Below are 21,885 nucleotides of genomic sequence, written 5' to 3' on the forward strand. Positions count from 1 at the left end.
GCAGTATTGCACTGGGTATTTTCATCCTACCGTATAAGAAAATGCGAATTCCAAATGGGAACGATTACGCGCGCAACCGTCCTCGAATAATAAAAACAAACATGGAAGAGTTTGACCGGACCCTATACAAACAAGTTGGCTCAATTTGCTTTAAACTTTTAGTATTTAGGCATTCCCATAATGTATCCCTGGGAGGAAAAGATGTATAATAATAAGGCTAATATGAGGGATACCAAAAAGGATGCACAGTACACGGTCGCATTAACCTCCTCTGCGCATCGGTCAATACTGACGCTTCGTGCATTTTTTTTGGTACCCTCGTAACAACATATAATCACTTGTTAATTACAAAAGCTTTTGCGGAAGAAAATTATCTTTTCGGTAGCATGTTACGTTTAAACGCAGAATAACTCATCGAACACGTAATTGTAAGCACGTATACGAGAATTAATTTGTGGAACACTCTATCATTTGCATTCACTGTAACAAAAATTTAAATTTGACACATTTTTGTTCCTAAAGATTTTTTTTTAATCCCAATTAAGTTATATTATAACACATTACATGTGTTAAGTGACTGTGTATGATGAAAACACTCACAGTCATTGTCTTTGAATGTTTTAGCATGTAAGACAATATGTAATGTCACAAACATGTATTGAAAAGTCTTTATTTATTACAACATTTCTGAAAGTGCTTTTATTGGACACACATTTTGTAAAATGTTTCCACCAAAAACATGTGCTTTCACAATCTATATACCATAAATATACCAGGGACTCAAAACGTGTTTCCACATGATACACGATTAACAAAATCATAATCAATTCACAAGCTTGTGACGCATTTCGCAATTAAGCACTTTGCAATACTGCACAGAAATCATAACAAACATTACATTTTTTACTGTAATATTTATATTGAATTATTTCTAAATATTGTTTCAAGTAATGATTCTTTCATTCCTAGTATTTTTGCAAAATTTATATTCTATATTCTTGATATGTTTTAGTTGAATTGAATGGTGAATGGTGAATGTTGTTGGGTGATTTTCAAATAAAATGCTATCATATCATACAATTAATTAATAAATCAATCACACAATCAAGAAAATAATTATGTACTAAATATAAACATTAATATGGTAAGTTTGTGTATAAAGTTTCAAAATAAAGGACATGTATAATTTTTGTAAAGAATAATTAGGATGACATGAATGTTGATTTTAAACTGGTTCATCAATGAATTTATTCGTGTTAAATAATTCATCGTACCAACCCGAACACACTAAAATGAAGAGAGAACGCTACGAATGAAAATTCAGTACACAGCTGCTGATCATGAAGTCGGGTCCATCAATTACAATTTCGACACATTTTATAAGAGGTTAACAATAGAACAAAACCTTCAATTTTATACGTGCACACAGTATTACTGCTGACATTGTTGACGTGTGTGGGCATTGTTTTTCTAATATGCAGTATACAGTGTTTTAGTTAATCTCAATAACTGTTCTACATAAACACTCATCAATCATATACAGTCGATAGTTTTAGGTTAAAATATTAATTGTGTGTTTTCTGGAATGCTTCAAAATAAAAGAATGTTGAGGAAAAGTGCTTTAGCTACTCCAGTGAGCACAAATGTGTCTTATACATTAACACTTTGTGAGACATTTATAGTTTGGTGTTTTGTGTTGAAACATCATTGGTGATCTTATTTTCCGAAGTGCTTCAAATACAAGTGATATGATTCGATCCACCGCCATTTTTTTCCAAAAGACGGAACATAGTAAAACATAAAACTATTTCCTGAATAAGGCGATGCCACGCGTTGAATTACGTAAACTTTTATGGTTGTCTAGTTACGTCGATGGCACATATAATATGCTATTAAATGTACTTCGTATAATCGTCGTAAATCAGTCATACTGAATTGTCTCTAGATTTTCATTGGAATTTATAATTACTAATGCATTTCTAGTTATTCACCTGTTGTATTGTCGATGTGACTGTTTTATTTTATGGCTGCACAAAATAACACATAAATGGATAAAGCAAGCGTCATTTTGTTGTTTTCTATTTGTCGAATCAATCACAGTAATAATTTCGCACAATGAAAAACGCCTGAGTAATGATAACTGTATACAGGAACGTCAATTACAATTTTGCGATGTCACCAACTAATGTAAACTATGAAATATAAGAAATGTCCACACAACTAGTCGAATTTAACTTCATAAGCTACTAATGATACAGTATCTAATTCAATCTGATTAAAATCCGATGTAGGTATATGAGTATCCAATTTTTTTTTAATATTATTTTTATTTATTTTTTTCATATATAACCCTTTATATTAAATTTATTTGTATTTTAGTTTGAATATGTCGATTTTTTTGTTTTTTCTTGCCGTTAATCAGTTTTTAGAAAATTGTGTCCCAGTCGCCTCTAACTACATCTGACTCAATGGCTATACAATTCTCGCCTTGGGACCAGCCAATCAGATCACGGTTTACAAACGCGTCTGAGCATGATTCAAAACATGGCGGCGCACTGCTGCTACGTTTGCGTGAGCTGGACCTCATACAACTTATTAACAACGCAGTTTTTTCGATGATGAACGTTGTCTAAAATAACAAGTAAGTAGCATTCATTAACTAGTTTGGCCTTGATTGTATTTCATTTCTGTTTGGTGGCAGATGATTTACATGTGCCAGTAATGTTGTTTTTTTGCCTCTGGATCGGCGTCGGTGATCCGGTATCAACTTCAAGTTGTTTTATCCCAATCACGATCTTTACTTGAAAATTCATTTTAGTCGATCGTTTCTAAGCTAAGGATTCATGAAAAATGGATGTTTTTTCTACTGCTCCCGGTTGACCGATTGGTCACCGTCAACACGCATGTTTACGATGGGGGGAAACAACGCTCGCTATCAATTCACCGTGTTCCATGTTTGTTTGTTTTCAGGAAGAACGTGACACCCCAGAAACAATTATTCTCCAGGGCAGATAAATGTGTTGTTTGTGGATTCAGTTTTAGAAACCAACTACTAGTATTCGCGCGTCGATAGTATATATTTATATAATTTACATAATATTTATGTTAATCACCTATATTGTATTTATTGATGTTCATTGCCAACAGCACTGATATCGTAGCTGAGACGCTGCTAGCTCAGTGTACTTTTTTTCGCCAACTGTTGTAATGCAAATTTCATACAATTTACGTTGTGAGATTAATGCAGCACATGGATTAATTTAACATGTTAATTAGTATATTCTTAGACATGATGCTGTACTATAATTTTTTTCCATACCAGTTCTGTTCTGTTTTTTTATAATTATTAATGACTTAGTTGTTCTTGTCTATGTCTGATCAGAATTGATTCCATCTATTTTTTTGTCAGTGTTTTTGATGCAAAATGTCATAGTTTATATCTTTGGTCACACAAAGAAAAGATCCACCAGGTATCTTTAGTATCCAGCAATTTGTTATTTAACTAAGATTGTCAACAGGCATTTTGGAATAGTTTTTCTACTTTGATAAACAGCACCATCACAATTAACTAATAGTAGGTAGCCACATATCCCTGTTGACTAGGCAACAACAAAAATTAAAATTCTAAAACTGTGATGAATAGCTGCCAAATACTTTTGTTATTTTTATAAGAGTATTTTCAGTACATTATTGATTGACAAACATATTTTCTTTGAGATAAATATTTATTGATATTTAAATAAACCTTGTTCTGTAAATTGTTTTCTTTAAACAGATGAACATTTTTTGCTTATGAAAGCAGTTGGAAAATAAATTAATGGCTTAATATACCAAGATGTCACTTATTTAGGTGATGTGGTTTATTGCTCTTCATGTCACTGATGTCTTCATTTGATGCAAAATCTTCAAATAAGTTAACCTTCCTACATACCGTTACATTTATTATATAATTTATTAATTTACATGTTAAAATAAGACTGCTGAGATGGTTCATCATCTCTACCAACTCAACCCCGACCCCTGTATTATAACTTTCAATATTGAAAGAGGGATCTAAATGGAGTACATTTTTGATAAAAATGCCCATACCAAAGGCTGTGTAGCAGAACATAATCTGAAACTTTAGTTACACATTTCAGCTATTTCTTTTGGATGCGATTCATGTACAATACTGTCAGTTTTCCTACAGTACCGGTACATTCGCATATAAAAAACTGACTGGGAATACTCCTTTTTGAAATAATCATATTTTAGCTAATGAAAAATAAAGTATCTTTCCCTTTATTTAGTTTGTCAACCATCCAATAAAATATGGATACACTGTCCCTAGGAGTCTGGAATAATGTAATGAGGCTGTCTTTCAACTGAGACTGTAGAGATGTGGTCAGTGCAAGAACTGTAACATCACGCAAAACAGCATAGTTCCCCCAACATGCTAGAAAAATTCCTTGAATGCACTTTGTTGCGTCTTGCACATGCTTTTTTGGCTGTCATCTGGTTTCTCACTCCTACAAAAAAGATCACAGAAATTATCATTTTTACAAGTTAGGACTCTATCTAATCATTTCCTGATTTTTAAGAAAAAAAATTCTCTAAAAAAACATGTACACTGAAATTTTGGTAGAATGAGCACTTTTATAATGAATTGCCCAAATATCTTAATGAACCAACACAGCTCTGTACATATGCAGTAGTGGCGGAATATTTTTCATATATATCCTACATTAAAAATATTCGCATGTTATCAGAAAATATGAAATGATGAGTGGCTAAGCCACTTTTAAACCGCATTCCATCGACCATTCAACATGAATTTCTACAATTTATAACACACATAATGCAAACTATGATTTTAATGTTGAGCGGAAATCTTACCTGAAGTTTCATTAATGAAACCACATGTGAAACTATGATAACGGGACCAGGTTCCTGAATTATACATGGGTAGATTAGTGATTTAACCAAATCCAGTTGACAGGATGGCTTGGACATTGTTTTTAATAACAGATGTGTTAATGCCTCCTTCTTGCACACCTTAAAGAAAGGGGAAATGTACACATTTAATATATCGCAATAACAAAAATGACTCGGCAAATAAATTATTCACGTTACTGGTTCATGCATATACGTCACAGTCACAGCGTCACGTGAACAAAAAACTATTACTGTTACTCACAGGCGCAAGGAATGTCGTTGAAAGGCTAAATACAAATTACTGACATGTAAGGCATAGGTTTATCACTATAAAGTCGAAACAACATGGCTTTGCACGTAACTGGTGGTATATATTGTGTCAAATGTGACTCGTTAACAAGATCGATGACCGCCGCCTCACCTGGTAATACAAAGTCATCAAAGTTGAAATCTGAATTATCTCAAATTTATTACATAAATTAATCGTGATTGCTCAAAAATAATAATTAAGTTTTTGTAAAAGTGACTAAAACTCACCTCAAATTTGGAATCCTCTATTGATTTCACATCCGTTCTTACATTACTTGCAGCCATCTTGAAATAACCTGGAACGATGAGTCTGGCGCATGTGCAAAGTCAGACAGCTATTTTTGTAAGCCGAACTATGATTGGTCGACAAAACTCGTCGAAAATTGATCTCGTTGTACAAGATTGTTATCGGCATTGAGTCAGGTGTAGTTAGAGGCGACTGGGATACAATTTTTTAGGAAATGATTTACGGCAAGAAAAAACAAAAAATCGACATATTCAAACTAAAATACAAATAAATATAATATAAAGGGTTATAAAAAAAAAAATAATATTAAAAAAAAATTGGAGCCTCATACCTACATCGGATTTTAATCAGATCGTATCTAATTGTAAAAAAATAATTGGTCTATAAGTTACAATTACACGAGGAATCTACATCCTGCCGAATTAGGAAATACGAATTACAAATATGAAATGATTACGTGGTAATTCCAAGATGGTGGACGTTTTTGATAACGAAGTCCTTAGCGAAAAAATTACAAAACTATTTTACACAGTTCTGGATACCGTACACCGATGAGTTAGATTTGAAGATGTATATGACTGTTAATGCATTATTTTCACTTGTATTTCAAGGGATTTAATTTCACGTGCCTTATCTATCAGCGATACTAAAATTAAAACCGAGCAAAATATGAATATGCTTACGGAGATACCACAAATTATGCACTTATAAACAGTATACTATCTCATCGACCTTTGCTAAGCGTTGGTCTATGATCCCACTGTGCTGTGTTCGTATTTCTTTGCGATACCATCGCAAAAACTTTATAGTATAGTGATTGTTTATTCACGGGTAAAATTAAACAAAAAAACCCAACATTTATTAAACATATGCAACTTAGAAAAAGAATCCTTATCGACAGGCAAGTCACACTGGTTCTCACTGCACGAGGTTACGATAACTCCTGTCAATTTCTAAGACAAATTAAAAACAAGGTACAAAAACGTAACGTGTATTTACAAACAACTAAGCAATGATGTTGTATGAGACGTATTGAAGCAGATAGAATAAAAACAAGATTGAATAGAAAAACAACTTTAAGTTAAATACTATAGTATAATTAATGACACTGGTGGGTTTAGATATATGTTTTTCGAATGTGTACTGTAGAGCACCCTGAGACTAGTTCACAAACATTTGACTTTTACGAGCCCGCATTATCCCAGGCTTGAACTGTAAAAGAAATTAACAAACAAGAACAACTTTGATGTTCTCCAATCAGGTATCCATGGACGACAATGTTAACATTTGTCTTTATTCATGATATAAACATATTGTTCAAGTTTGATGAAACGAGGTTGTATGGAATCAAGTTCTCGCCAGTTCAAAGTCTCTCACAAGACGGATGGAAATTTTAAAATGATACACTATTGACGCTATTTGACCGTCTGGGTTGTAAGGTAGGAAATTGAATTGTTGCGAATTATTCCCAAGGTTTGGACAATCAAACAAGAGTGTCTCAAATAAGCGAGTAATAAAACGGCAGTAGGGGTTAAAAAACGCGATTTTGTATTTCTAGGTTTAGTAGTCGACGTATTATTTTGTGTCATATATAGATATGTGTATTGTGATTCTCTTCAAATTTGATTCTTGAAACTACAGGAGCACATTTGAAATCGAGGTTCTAAACAAGACATTGATCACAAAATGACAAAAACATATTATACACATACAACAAATATTTCATCAGAATATACGTTTGCACACCGCATGACAAACGTTGGGAGACATATTAGCACTTTCACTTTCTTCATTGCGCAAGCTCTGTCCGCAATCAGGAAGATCACGGTCCAGGTCGTAATTTTTCTCATCACCGATCAAGATCGATTTCCGAGTTCTTTGCAAAGGAGAAGGCTTATTCCATTAGCACCATAAGCGGGCACACGCAGTTTAGAAGTACGCACGGAGTGCGTTATGGAGGAACTATTATTTTCGTTCAGAATGTCTATACTATTTATCAAAATGATGTTGTGCAGATGAGAATGTAATCCTAGCGTATAGACATGTTTCCATAAATGATTACATCTAAGAAATTCTCGTTTCTTTGCTCTTAGAACTTTCCGAAAATTTGCAAAAACTTCTAACCAAAACGGCATGTAATTTGGTTTTATTTTTTATCATTTCACGATCTTTCTGTGTTTAAGTATAAGGTAAATTTCCAAAATAAATAAGGTAAATTTTACAAAACACGTGCATTTAGTCGATAAGAGTTTGAGTGAATACAATCAATTATTCCTTGATTTTTCTGAGTTATAATCCGGTCAGGGCTGAGATGATGTCAATGAACCTCATTAACAATATGCTCTATATATAGGGGTACCTTCTGTAGTTAAAAGCACAATCTGGAGAAGAGTAGTCTGAAGCTGCAGAGTCGCATAAAATACAATGTAAACCAAATAAATCAATAAGTTCGCTTACAATTACTGCATACACATTCTGATAGATAAACTAAGACAATCTAATGATTCTCTTTGTGAAATAGAAGTGCTTTTGTCATTTGCAGAATATATTTGATACACATTTGACAAATACAAGAAGGTTTTTATAATGTTTTTCAACATCAAGTTTGATTCTATGGAATCGATATCTTGGTTCAACCCAATTATATTCTAAACCTGTCGTGGAAGTCCAAACGAATTACAAATTATCGGCTTGAGAATATGCACAAATTTGACAAATTAAATGGCAAAGTCCCAAGTACCCAACTGACATTTCGTCGTAGGTGAATAACATGCAGAGACAACTGAACAAAAATAACAATGCTTATAACAAAGTTTAGACCATAAATAACAGTCAATGTCAATTGATTCATTATTTTTCAGATGAGCTTCATTTAAGCAAAATATATCAGTATCTTTATTAATGAGAATTCGTTATACAAAGTGGATATTTTTTAATGCCATTAAAGTTTCACTGTAATATTGACAAGCCCTTCCCCCTAGGGGCTGACTACCACATCAATTATGAACTTTCGAATCATGTCCGATCGTGCGTTTCTCTTTTTAATTAGATGCATCGGTGAATTGTTACTGGTGGCCGTTGGATATAACCATGAGTATAGTTCAAAAAATCAGTTCAATTAGTTGCTCGGTAAGAGATTTGCACGATTGTAAATAAACATTTGAGTATTCATGTTTCGTACGTGATGTGGGTTTTTTTTTTTACTTTAATACAGTACATTGAGTTTGTGCTCTCAAGTTCAAATTTAATGATCCCGGTCGATCATGTCGAATACGTAGTTGGAAACAATGGAACGTCATCGAGTCGGAATCGACAATCGCCGCTTTATGTTACGTTAGCTTAATTTTTATTTTTCTATCTACCACGGTCCTTAAAATGCGGGTTAATTTGCTGCAATCTGAACTTAACAGCGCAATTTCGAGCATCGCCTCTTCACGATTAGCTTAACTTGGATGTTCTTTCCCTGCGGGTAGCTCTCAAAAAACATGTTACGTTTTTAAAGGTTGTTCCTTATATTCAGTTCATCCGTACAAAAAAAATTCATTTGATTTTGTATTAAAACCATAAAACTACCTTAATTTAACATATTTCAAGCCCAGTGACAAATGTGCTAATCATATTTAAAGCTGAACTGACTGAAGACAATATTGAAATCAGCAGCAAGCTGATGCGTTGGATTTAATTGGAGAACCATAGCGAAAGTTGCCACACTGATACGACTTTGATCTTGGTTAGTTGTCCAATTAGTTGTTTTTCTAAAGAGAGAACTTGGTTACCACGTAGAGGAGAAAACTAAGACAACAATGCACTTTACAACAAGAAATGAATCTCGCTAAATGCTTGAAAAAAGCTTTAAAAAAATCTTACATGTTTTCACCTTGTATAACAAATATACTAAGCAATCTAGCATTATATATGAATAAATACGTAAAATTGTAAAACTATGCGAAATAGCACAGTAGCCACATAAAATGATATGAGCAAAAAATAATCAAAGATCGAAAATCATTAAAAAAAATTCTGAATGCCTGGAAATATACAAACTTTTTAATCATAATTACACTCTTTCTTTCTATAGTCCTTATAAATATCCCGTGTATCATTTCAAAACTGATCGCTTAATTCCGTGTCACTGTATTCACGCAAAACGCGTGTAAAAATACAAGCAAATAACACCGAATAAACGGCAAGGTAAAGACTATGTCTAATTATAGTAAATACGTACTACGTGCGTGACTCGAACCGGCGCTCGCGTACGGCACCTAATCGCCTAGCTTCACGCCACTACACGTCTTCCCCTCGGCCACCGGGCATCCCCAATAAAAAGATGCTTAATAACCGAGCTTATTACGTGCAGAGAACGTGAAACCCGTCCACGCGATACGCGCCACACAGCATGGCCAGAATGCGGCAAAGGCCTTCAGATCTGGCTGTAGTAGGATGGTGAAAGTAACGGTACAGCATTTTAACAGTGAATAAGTACTGAGAAATAATTTTTAAACTCATAGTTGCTGTCGACATAGGAAGTAAAGTAAGCAAATAAAATATTAATTGCAAAATATTAAATATTTATTAAAAATAAAATTGTAAAAATACAATGTGTTTACTTGACATTTGTGCGTCCAGTGCGACTAACGCGACGATTTCACGTGAGAGTGAGTCTGATTTTTCGACACACTGGAGTCACTCTGGTCCTGTATATACACTGTATAGTCAGGTGACTTAATGGAAAGATCGTGACAAACCGGACAAAAACACAACATTTTCAGGAAAGTTAGGTTCTGTCATGCACATTGCGAAAAATATTGACTGCAAAAATTCAGACCACAGTAAGGTCCTATTTTTTCAGCTTAGTTGTCATGGCAACCGTTATCATCGCTTGAAAACACATAACACGCTCTAACTTTTTCATTTTTCAGGGTAGAAGCACAATATTAATGTTAAAATAGAGTATGATTATTTATTTCTGAAATGAATATGCTAATTAGATAATTTGCATACTATAAAAAATAAGGCTATTGTTCATTGAATGCTCACTGAAATTCATCTTATGCTTCAAATATAATATAAATATAGCTAAAATTTCGAAACAGCTCTTTCTCAGGAAATTCATGATTCTCTTAAAAATGGAACCAGAAAGTCTTATTCTATATGTTAATAAGCTGTTTTTAAATAACGGCCACAAAGTGTGTTTGTATGAAAATGAAATTGCAAAGTTACTATTCCTATTCGACATTTATATTGTCACACTACCATTTATCAGCACGACACTGATGATAATAGTATACCTGGCTGTCGCAAATTCGTTGGTGTACATGCGCAGTGGCGATACCAGCTATGCATGTGCATTGACGATATTGTCTGCTGTTGGCTTCAGGCGCAATTTGATGATCATATTAATAACTGAATTGTCATTGAATCCTGCAAATATTGTATACTGTTTGTTAAAAACTGAATCACATCAATCTAAACAAACCAGGTTATTTGTTGTTGTAGAGATATGAGATGTGTACTGGCCAGTTTGTCCATATAGTTTACATATTTCTCATTGGTATACCTCCAACCCATGCAATTACTTTCCTGATCAGACAAGCGATAGTTACATGGGGTGAGAAAGTATATTGATTGATAATTCCCACTGTCGAGCCTTGGTTTCTTGTCACCAAGATATAAAATTGGTTAATTAGTTATACACATTTAATTATTTATAAAGGTGGTTTGGGAGAATATGGAAATCCACAAGGCAAAAAAAACAAGGCAACATGGCATGAATCTTGCCAACAGAAATTTAACAATGAAATGTTAAAACGAGCAATCACCAAATCACAGAAAGAAGAAGCGCAGAGCAACTCAACTGAATATGAATATTTTTTGTGCGGAAAAGGAAATGATCCACGAGTTTACAATATTTAATATGAACGCATTGCTGAAAAAGTGGGCTACTGATATGGACGATGAACAAATTTCTGGGAAAATAGAGATGCCAAGTATCCCCTGAGTTGTTCAACAAAGTGCCGAAACAAGTACCACAGTTATTTCAGAACATCTGAGAGTTCCTCTTGCTTATCAAGATTAAAAGTTTAAATAGCAAAAGCACAAACTTTTGCTGGTTTAGTAGGTTATATTTGAAAATGCTGTTTAGGTAGAAGGCACATCAATGTTTTCTTGTCTGAAATACATCTTACCTATGAGAAATATTTAAAAGACTTCAGTGTAGACATCTCCACCCATAAATCACGTCTTCAGAATGAGATATTGGAACACTTTAAAAGCAGTAGTATGCAAGATCAATCAGATGGGAGAAGAACAGTATGTGTATTCCTAGAAGTCATGCAGAAAATGTTGCAGGACGCACTTCTGATTCTTGACTACAAATCTGAAGCACTAAAAATGATATTTGAGATGGCAAGTTTTCGGGCTAGTTCTCGCCTGACTGTCAGAATGACGCATTACCTGAAGTTCGCATCTCAATGATCATGGGTAACATATGGAAATTAATGAACACAATGATTCTCAAGCTTGCATGACCATTTCTCAGCTGATTGCGTTTAACGCTAAGAAAAGGGAGCCCCCAGGAGCAAGGCAATAACTACTGAAGAGACATGGATAACACTATACAGCTTTTGACAAGAGATATTCCAAGCCATAAAATAACTGATCCCGCTGCTATCACAGCATTGCTATGCAGCATTTTATGAAAAAGCTGATACACCAGCCATAATAAAGCATGCAGTGGATGTTATACCCATTTCTAGATGACTGACCAGAGCGTTTTATTTTAAATACTCGTGCTTGTGCAGACGATTCAGTAATAAAAACTATCTGGAACCTCCAATCCAAATCAGTACCACTGAAGTCTGTTGAAGATCGATCATTACCTATCCAGCACACAATAAAAAAGAACTCTCTGCCACTGCTGAAATCTCCCGAACCAAAGATCAAATCAAAACCTCTACATAGCCAATCAACAACGTACATATTTGATAGTACACCAGTTGTGCACGTCCTTCCAACATCTGATTCAAGCAACAGAATATGCAGAAAATGTATTCCTCTCTTTCATTCTCCGTGAGTTACAAAGTACAGGAAGATTGGAGTGTGTATGGGACTGCTACATAACTTGCAATACAAAGGGATCAACCAGGGAAAAAGGAGAATGGGCCTTCGAACAAGGTTGCTGGAAGAACAAATTTACCGAAGAAATGGAATGATTTTCTGCGAGATTCAACCAACAAGGTTGAGCTATCTGCATTTCTCAGCAAGTGTGTAGAAGATATCAATATTCCGGAAAACAAGGTATTATTTATCACATCTAGTAAGTTCTGACAATCCTCTTAAAACATGGCCGATATATGACATACCTTCTGATTCATGCAACTTATATTTCCTCATAAGATTGTATCTATTATGAACAATTATTTCCAGATTAGAGAGTAATCAGCAAGGGTGCAGCGGAGCCAATGATCAATTGTGACCATGAAGAAGCCGGCACGAGGATGAAAGTACATTTTACTGACTGGGAAAGGCAAAAGGGCTGGGAGTGTTATGCTTTGCACAGTGGACACCGATGTAATTGTCATTATAATTGGTCAATTCTATGATATTTCAAAACAGTTTCCTAATACTCATATATGGATAGCATTTGGGACTGGAACACAGTTTAAGTATTACCATATTAACACTATTTGTCAGCATCTTGGAAAGGACAAATCCCGTTCTCTGCTATACTTCTCCATGCCTTCACAGGGCGCGGAACAATATTGTCCTTCTATGGGAAGGACAAGACAAGTGCCTGGAGAACTTGGAATGTTTATTCGAATGCCACAGATGCTTTACTTTTCATGTGCTTCAATCCATATAATCCAGTGGGTCTGCTGTCGCCACACTATTTTTTGCAATGTGCATGGCAAAACGTAACTTTCCTGAAAAGTTGGTGTTTTGTTGTTTGTCACGATCTTGCAATGTTTTGCCCTTTGGGCACCTGACCAATATTTCCTGTCTTAAAGATGATCTACGCAACTACCAAAATGTAATTCTATGAGTTCACCATACAGATAAGTTGTAATGTTTTGAGGACTGCGGTAGTACAATTCAGAGAAAAGCAGTGCATTACATTGCATCTTGAAAGAAAAAAAATCGACTGGCAATTACCAATGAGTACACAAAATTAGAACTTGTAAATTATTTCAATTATTTTGTGGGCTACACGGTTCAAGAAGTAACATCAAAATGTGTTATTCGCATTAAATACTGTGGATAAACATTATCAGGATAAAGTATCTCCAAAATGAGACACAACCCCCAAATTTGAATACTCTAGTACAGTAAATTATTTCAATTATTTTGTGGGCTACACGGTTCAAGAAGTAACATCAAAATGTGTTATTCGCATTAAATACGGTGGATAAACATTATCAGGATAAAGTATCTCCAAAATGAGACACAACCCCCAAATTTGAATACTCTAGTACAGTTAATAAGTTTCTCTAACAACCAGATCATTAACTCATCAGCTCTACTTATTTATAAGTTGTTGTTTTTTTAATCAAAGATCAAATAACCTATTAAGTTTGTATGTATATATCTAAAAATAAAAATAAAAAAGGATGTTAATATCCCCATCACATATAGTGGTTATACTATCTGTTGAAACCCTCTTCATCTATATTTTCATACATAGTTTGTAAGATAAATTTATTTCTTGTCAATAATCAATTTGTATGATTGTAATGGGTCGGGGGCCATTATACAATTAATAAGCATTATTTAAAATGCTTGTCTAGGTGGTCACGTGACACTGACTTCTAACGGAGGTCACCAATACGTCAAATACGTCTGAAAACAAAAATAAATGGATGAACCACACATTGTCTGTGTTAACCATATGACCTACTGTATTTGCTTAAAACATGGAGATACTATTGAATACTATTATCCGTGTCTAAAATAAGTGTAATTTCTTTACAATAATATTTCACTATATGTTGTGAGAGTACATTTTATACATGTTCCTTGTGGAAACACTTTTCAATACGTGTTTATATTGGAAACACTTCACATAATGTGTTATGTGCAAAAACAGTTTTGAAATATTGAAATAAAACACCGACTGCAAGTGTTTTCATCACATACACTTTTCGTAATTATGCAGATTATAAACACTTTAAGTGTTCTTAAAGTGGGAACAAGCTTATAAACACAAAACAGTAACAATGTTTTATTTTAAAAACAGTAGTGTTGTAAAATGGCTCATTGGCAATTTTAAGGAAAAACACACTTAAAGTGGTGGACAAAAATGTGTCATATTTTAAAACACTCAGATTTGCAGTGTGGTTATATACCGTAGAGGCCTTACACAAGTATCCTGTATATGAACACTTTTATAGTCGGCTGTTTCAGGTTGAAATATTGCATGTGTAATTTGAAAGGAAAGTGTTTTAGTTACGCACATAAACACATGTGCCTTATACATTAACACTTTGCGAAAAATTTAAAGTCTGGTATTGTGGGTTGAAGCATTCTTGATTTCTGAAGTGTTTCAAATTGAACAGTATTCGAGAACAAATGCTTAAATCACATGTGAGACTGCTCAGATGTGAGTGGAACTACCAACCACCGTTCACCAAATGCGAAGTATTAAAATCCATTAGGCCATCAGGTACTGTATTTACCACGTGTCTCAATTTCCAGTTGTACTTATAAACTGGTTGGACCATATAAACATGAAATTATTTTCTGAGGGTAATTTCTTGGCAATCTCGTTATGCGCTGAATTACGTCACGAAGACAGTACAGCGGGAGCATCGGCCGACGCGCAGCAGAGGTCGATGCGACGGCGTACTGTCTGAGTGCATGTTTTGAGGTATTCTCATAATAACCTTATTATTATAGAAAACTTTTCTTTCCCAGGATACATCATGGGAATGCTGAAATTCGAAGGTTTAGAACAGAATCAGCGAACTTCTGTGAGTGTGGCGTCCTGGTGGCATCCATGCTTGATTTTTTATTATTACATGAATGTAAATCACCGCAAAATTACGGTACGCTGTGGCGTTACAGTGACAGATGTATAATAATGTTTATTATGAGCCCCCAGACATTTCTTTAAATTTGTTTATCACTGCTTGCATAATGCATAAAGTTGGACGCATTAGTTGATAAATGTTCTATGAATAAACACTTTAATGACACATTTATCTCCTCGTAAAACATTCATTTTAATAAAAGTGTATATTCGTGCGTTCACAATGTGCTTCATTTTCATCAAAACGTGTTTTAATAACTTCCAAAAACACTTTTCTAAAAACACTAAAACACTACTGGTTTGATAGAAAATACAGATGTTTTATAATAAAATACACACGTTTTTAACTCAACAGTAGGATTTTGATGAAAAACAATGTGGAGTGAAAACATGGAAGTGCTCCTAAGATTTACAGTCTACTTTACACTGTAGTTTCACACTTCGCACCACTTTTATTAGTGGTCTGTGATTGAAGCCGCCATTGCAGTTGCCTGGTTCCGACATTCAGATTGGTTCATAAAGTTCTCGTCCTTTGTTGTATTTCCCTTGGTTACCTGACGTCAGCGTTTACGCTCGTGATCGTTCTATATTTAAAGCAGGGTTTTTGCCTTTACTCTCGTAAAAATAAAACTGTTTCTTTGTTACACAATTAGCGAGAAATACCAGAACCGTAACAAGGTCTAAGCAGGCAGAAAGAATGAACATGGTATTATGGCAGTATTACAGACACGTTTACGCAGAGCGGAACTTGGAATATTTTCAAATTACGTTACATGTACTTAGTCACGTGCTTTTAGGCTGGAATGTCGGCCCAGTGGGACAATATGGCGATTACTCTTTACCGGGAACTAGCATTGCAGATGAGGATGTTAAAAGAATATCCAAGACATAACTCAGGAGGGCGCTAAATGTACATTTACGTTTACAAATTGTACCAGTATAAGAAATATACATATAATTGTTGGCTAAGTTTAAAATCAATGTCACACTTACACGTGGACGGAGTGTAAACTTAATAATGTTCAATATACCTGTAAAAATCTAAAAATAATACCTTCCAATAAGGTATGATTATATCAGTGCCTAGAAGCAACGAACTACCATACGATATGTGGTTCGAACACGACATATATGAAAAATATGAAATGTAAAAATATGAAAAATATTGCAGTCGTTAATCCGTGACACGGCCATATTATTTGTATAGACTGTGTTTTCGTGAATTAACGTATATCAAATTTTCAGAAATTCCAAATATTTGATAAAACCTAAATTGTCATAAAAATGTCAGGCATACGCTCGATACCACCCCCCCCCCCCGCCGTGCATTACGCGAAGACGGTGACACACGTCATATTTGTCAATCAATATAGCGCATGTGCAGTCAGGAACAACCGACTCGGAAGATTATTTTTTCTTTCTGGCAGTTGTCTCGTGTATTTAAAACGAGCGAACATCTCTTTCTGAAATGATAACCGCCGGAGATGATGACGGTAACACAAACCACATCAACATCAGCTTGCAACGATTCAAGTCTAGATACTGTACCGGGAAGTGTACCGTTGACGGAGAAAATCATAGAAAGTGTCATATTAACTGCAATTTGTCTCGTATCCATCACAGGAAACGTCTTTCTTTGGGTGGTTGTTGTTTGCAGTCGCAAACTACGAACCACGTCGAATGCGCTGGTGCTATGCCTGAGTGGTGCTGATTTGATGGTGTCGATTGCAAACATGCCGATTACCGTCGTTACCATCGTTTACGGAGAGTGGGTATTAGGTAGTGCTTGGTGCTCTGTCTTTGGGTTCACTAGCATGGTCAATTTCATTGCGTCTGTTATGTCACTGGGTGCTATCAGCGTCAATCGATTTATTCTCATCTCCTATCCCCATCATTTTAGAAGCGTTTACAACAAAAAGGGTACAGCGGCGATGATACTAGGTAAGCCTTCAAATAATATAACGTTTTCGTGTGTGTGTGTAGTATTGTATTCGGCGTATGGTGGATATCATGCCATTTATCTAGCACAGCAAATAATAAAAGAAAACGATGCAACATACATGTACCGTCAAAGGTCTTAGCTGTCGTCTGACGCATGTGCGTGCCCAAACGTATTTTAAAAAATACGGTTAGTCCATCAATAAACAGCCTGCGTTCGAATTTCGTGCAAACAAACAATGTATTTTACATGGGTTATATATACGTCTCATGTGACACATATCGAACAAGAGGTGGTACGACGACATCATACCTGTAGCACTGTCATATCTTAAGGCATAGTTGCCTGACGTTGAAATATACAATGGGTGATCAGTCAGTATATTGCCATGGGAACATTGTATTACCTGCATCTCTGATACGTATAAAATAGTAACCCATTTTCAGTGACATCGCTCGGCGCCTACAATTATTGCAGTCTCTCTAGACGTTTGAGTTAGATATTAAAAATATAATTGATTTTATGACAATTTTAAATAGAAAGATGTAAAGAATGTGTGAATGGCTAACATTTTCCAGACTGGCATCTGTTCTATCGTATTCACACGTGTGCCAAACATCCGATTTGGAGACCAGCTTTATAGTTAAGCCGGCGTTGAAACACTGTAAACAAAATAAGCCGTCGCCACGCCGATTTGGTTTAAGACAGCCTAAAATGGGAAGTCTCGAATTGCGCCCCGTACTTACAGGAATCATTTAAAGAAACATCGTGGCCGATAACAACGCCGGCTCAGTTTAATCTTTACTAATTAAAACCATTGATAATGTTTTTTTTTTGTTTTTTTTCTAATAATAAGTACAATGGTTTACATAACAGTAAAAACGTCACAGACCCGACATCCACATTACAAAAATAGTACAGAGAAGCTAATCATTCCAACAAGGGTGCCAACGCACCCCAATTTAAAACGTATTTTGTTTCGTTCAAGACATTTTTAGTCCCCGTTCGGACGTAGTCCGAAAACGGGGACTTATGTTTTGCCCTGTGTGCGTCCGTGCGTCCGTGCGTCCGTGATCACCTGTATCTCGAACATGCATGGACCGATTAAGTTCAAACTTCACTCATACATCACACATTATATGGGACATATGCACATGCATCTTTTTCATGATCCGATTAACGATAGCCGAATGGCGGCCATTTTAAGCCCGAAAATGCATCAAAATCGCACATTTTCACCATTCCGGACCCGGATCTCAGTTATGCATGGACGGATTTTGTTCAAATTTGGTACATACATTAAACATAATAGGACCTTGATGCACGACATTTTTTTTTTTGATCTAGTTTGAAATGGCCGACTGGCGGCCATTTTGTTTTAAAGAATTCAGTTCTGGATCCGTATCCGAGACATGTCTGGATTGATCAAGTTCAAACTTCACACACACATGGTACATCATGTCACAAATAGATATGTGCATTTGTTTCATGATCCGCTTAACAATAGCTGAATGATGTCCATTTTAAGGCAAAAAATGCATCAAAATCACATATTTTCACAATTCCGGAACCGGATCTCAGTCATGCATGGATGGATTTTGTTCAGATTTAGTACAATCTATTGTACATATGCAGGTGCATTTCGGATCAGACCACTTTCAGTTGTCTGAGATTTCGGTCATGATCTGCTTTGAAAGTATATGTCACTCAAAAATGAACGGAACGGAAAGGGGACGTATCATTGACAATGACTTGTTTTCAATACATTTCTTTTCTTTGACAATCTTCATAAAATAATCAAGAGAAGGCGTTACATTTCTAAAGCGGCATATATATGAAACATATTTACCTATTAAAATAAGATGGTTTAATAGTGTAGATTTGTGGGGGAATCCAAAGAGAATACGTTCACAGCTTAGAACAATATTATCACTTCCCGGAATACCCCCCCCCCCTCCAATGGTTTTGAAATAATCTCCAAAACGAAATTATGGTTGCACATTCCCAGAAGAGATGTTCAATTGTTTCTGTTTGTATACAATATTTACAACAATTGTCCAATCGGATTTAATTTTGGAAAAGATAATTGTTTGTTGCCAAAATTTGATGCAATATTTTGAACTGAAAAATGCGCAGTTTTTCTTCCATTGTGGTAACGTACGCCAATTTACATATACATAATGATTGTTACCAAGTTAGCCAAGCCGGGTCTGAGGCACACATGTCGACACGGTATTAGTCAAACCACACAAATAAAATGAAACAATGCTACGATGGGAAAATGTCTGTTCATTGCCAATTCGTTAATGTTTCTTACCTAATTACATACAAGCCGTGTTGAGTTCAAAAAGAAGGTTTGGAAATCACTGTTTGTTAAAGCGTTTGAAGGTTGGGAATACAACATATGAAAAGCCGAAATTCCTTACGCTGAAGCACTTCAAAGGCCCTTTTTAGAACTAAAATCTGCTTAAGTAATAAAACCGCCCGTCAAGTCTCAAAATCCACATACCCTTGCGACCCCAAGTAAGCGCTGAAACGATTGATTTGAGCGAAAACGTTTCATAAGATTTGGACTTTTCTGTGAAAAAGAACTGATTAAAATGTCACAGTCGTCGTTTAGCGGGTTCGAACTTCATCTGAACAAATATTATATTTTGCGCTCTCTTTATAAGTACGCGTCGTATGGGACTTGTAGATAACGCGATCAATGAGACAATAGTGACGCTTATGTTAGTGAGGAAATGTCGGTTTCTTGAAATGTGAACCAGTATTATAATTGTTTTGTAATTGTTACATGACATTCTCTACTCACACTAAAATAAAAATAAAAATATAGTATAATTAATACAATAGATAATTGATATCCCAGTTATCAATTGGATTAACTTATCGATTCGTATCTTATATATCTATCGAATTATTTGTGTTGGGATAATTGCTTAACAACAGGTGAATGTATGCGCAACTTAATACTACACAACTAATGACACTGGGAATCATTACTTTATGATAATTCATTATTTTGTATTTCCATATATATATATATATATTATTCAGGGGTATGGTTATTAGCATGCTGCCTCGCATCACCACCACTGTTTGGATGGGCTGAATACGATTATCTGCCGAACCAATCGTTCTGTTTCTGCAAGTGGAGAAGCAGTATATCTTACACAGTCTTTATGATAGTTCTGTGTTTCGGGGGACCCTGCTGCATAATGTTGTTTTCATACGCAAGTATTTGGAACACCGTCCGACGCAGCAGGCAACGGGTAGAAGCAAATAACGCAAAAGAGGCCGCTGCTATCGACCGAGAGAGAGTGAGAAGAAAGCGCGAAGAGGATATGAAGTTGACAAAGTTATTTCTGGTTGTTATCGCCGCTTTCGTCCTTGCCTGGCTGCCCTTTTGTATAACGATGGTTTTGGGAGTGGTGTCACCGAATTTGCTGTCGCCTGTCGTTGAAATGACGACGTTGTTGCTAGGATACTGCAACAGTTGTTGTAACCCAATTATATATGGTGTAATGAACAGAAGATTCACAGAAGAGTTTATGGCTATATTGTGTATACGGGGACGTCCCGGAGATAATGATACGGTGCACGCGATAACAAATGCACAGCCGTGATCAAATTCATAAAAAATAGCAAAATTCAGTTAATTTTCCACACCCAAACACACACGTGTATTTGAAAACAACAATATTCTATGAAAATACAAACTTTACAAAAATATAACCCAGTCTTGTTTATAGTCAATACACGGTTATTCTTATCGCAAACTAAGAACACGATTTTTTTTATCCAACAAATAACTATGACACTGTGATAATATTTGTACCAAAATGAGTAAATACGATAGTTTAATATCCGGTCACGTGTCTATTACTCAAACAGAATTAACAACTATTCTATCTATTTTATTCCAGACTACATTAGGGAGGCTTGTACTAGTATTACGCCGGGGGCAATACATAGAACTTGCCTAATGGGGGCGTGCCCCTGAAATGGGTCTCGTTTTTTGTATTTTATGTATAAGTATCGGTCTTATTTATGTTCAAGATACTAAGTATAAATATCGGTAATATTTATTAACATTGTGTTAACAATATGCTCTTATGTAAGTGACAGATGTGTTTCTATGGTCAAAATACATCTTTTAATAAATCAATATACAATGCAACTGTTGGAGCAGATATGGTAACTGTTTTATTTGAAATAAACAGTGATGATAGAAATGGTACTTTGGTATAAATATGGGTATACATTTTTCCACTATCCAGGTATAAAAATGGTCACACTTTTGAGCAATCCCTATCCAGCTATGTATCACCCCCCCCCCCGAGGTATTACGTAATAGCCCTCGACATAGCACACATTAATCAAAATGTTTGTGTGTTTTTTACTATGTTAAATATACTGAAAAATAGCCAGTTCCACCACATTTGATACACA

At 35.2% G+C, this 21,885-nt stretch overlaps 1 protein-coding gene across 1 annotated transcript; it reads left to right on the forward strand.

Annotated features, from left to right (window-relative positions):
• Positions 1–16,981: 16,981 nt before the first annotated feature.
• LOC100371045 (5-hydroxytryptamine receptor 7-like) lies at positions 16,982–21,059 on the forward strand. The gene is made up of 2 exons (XM_002731110.2): positions 16,982–17,435; positions 20,491–21,059. The coding sequence occupies exons 1-2, from the start codon at positions 16,982–16,984 to the stop codon at positions 21,057–21,059; spliced, it is 1,023 nt and encodes a 340-aa protein (XP_002731156.2).
• Positions 21,060–21,885: the final 826 nt, after the last annotated feature.

This window comes from Saccoglossus kowalevskii, chromosome 15 (genome assembly GCF_978046115.1).
Source record: "Saccoglossus kowalevskii chromosome 15, keSacKowa6.1, whole genome shotgun sequence".
NCBI classification, from domain to species: domain Eukaryota; kingdom Metazoa; phylum Hemichordata; class Enteropneusta; family Harrimaniidae; genus Saccoglossus; species Saccoglossus kowalevskii.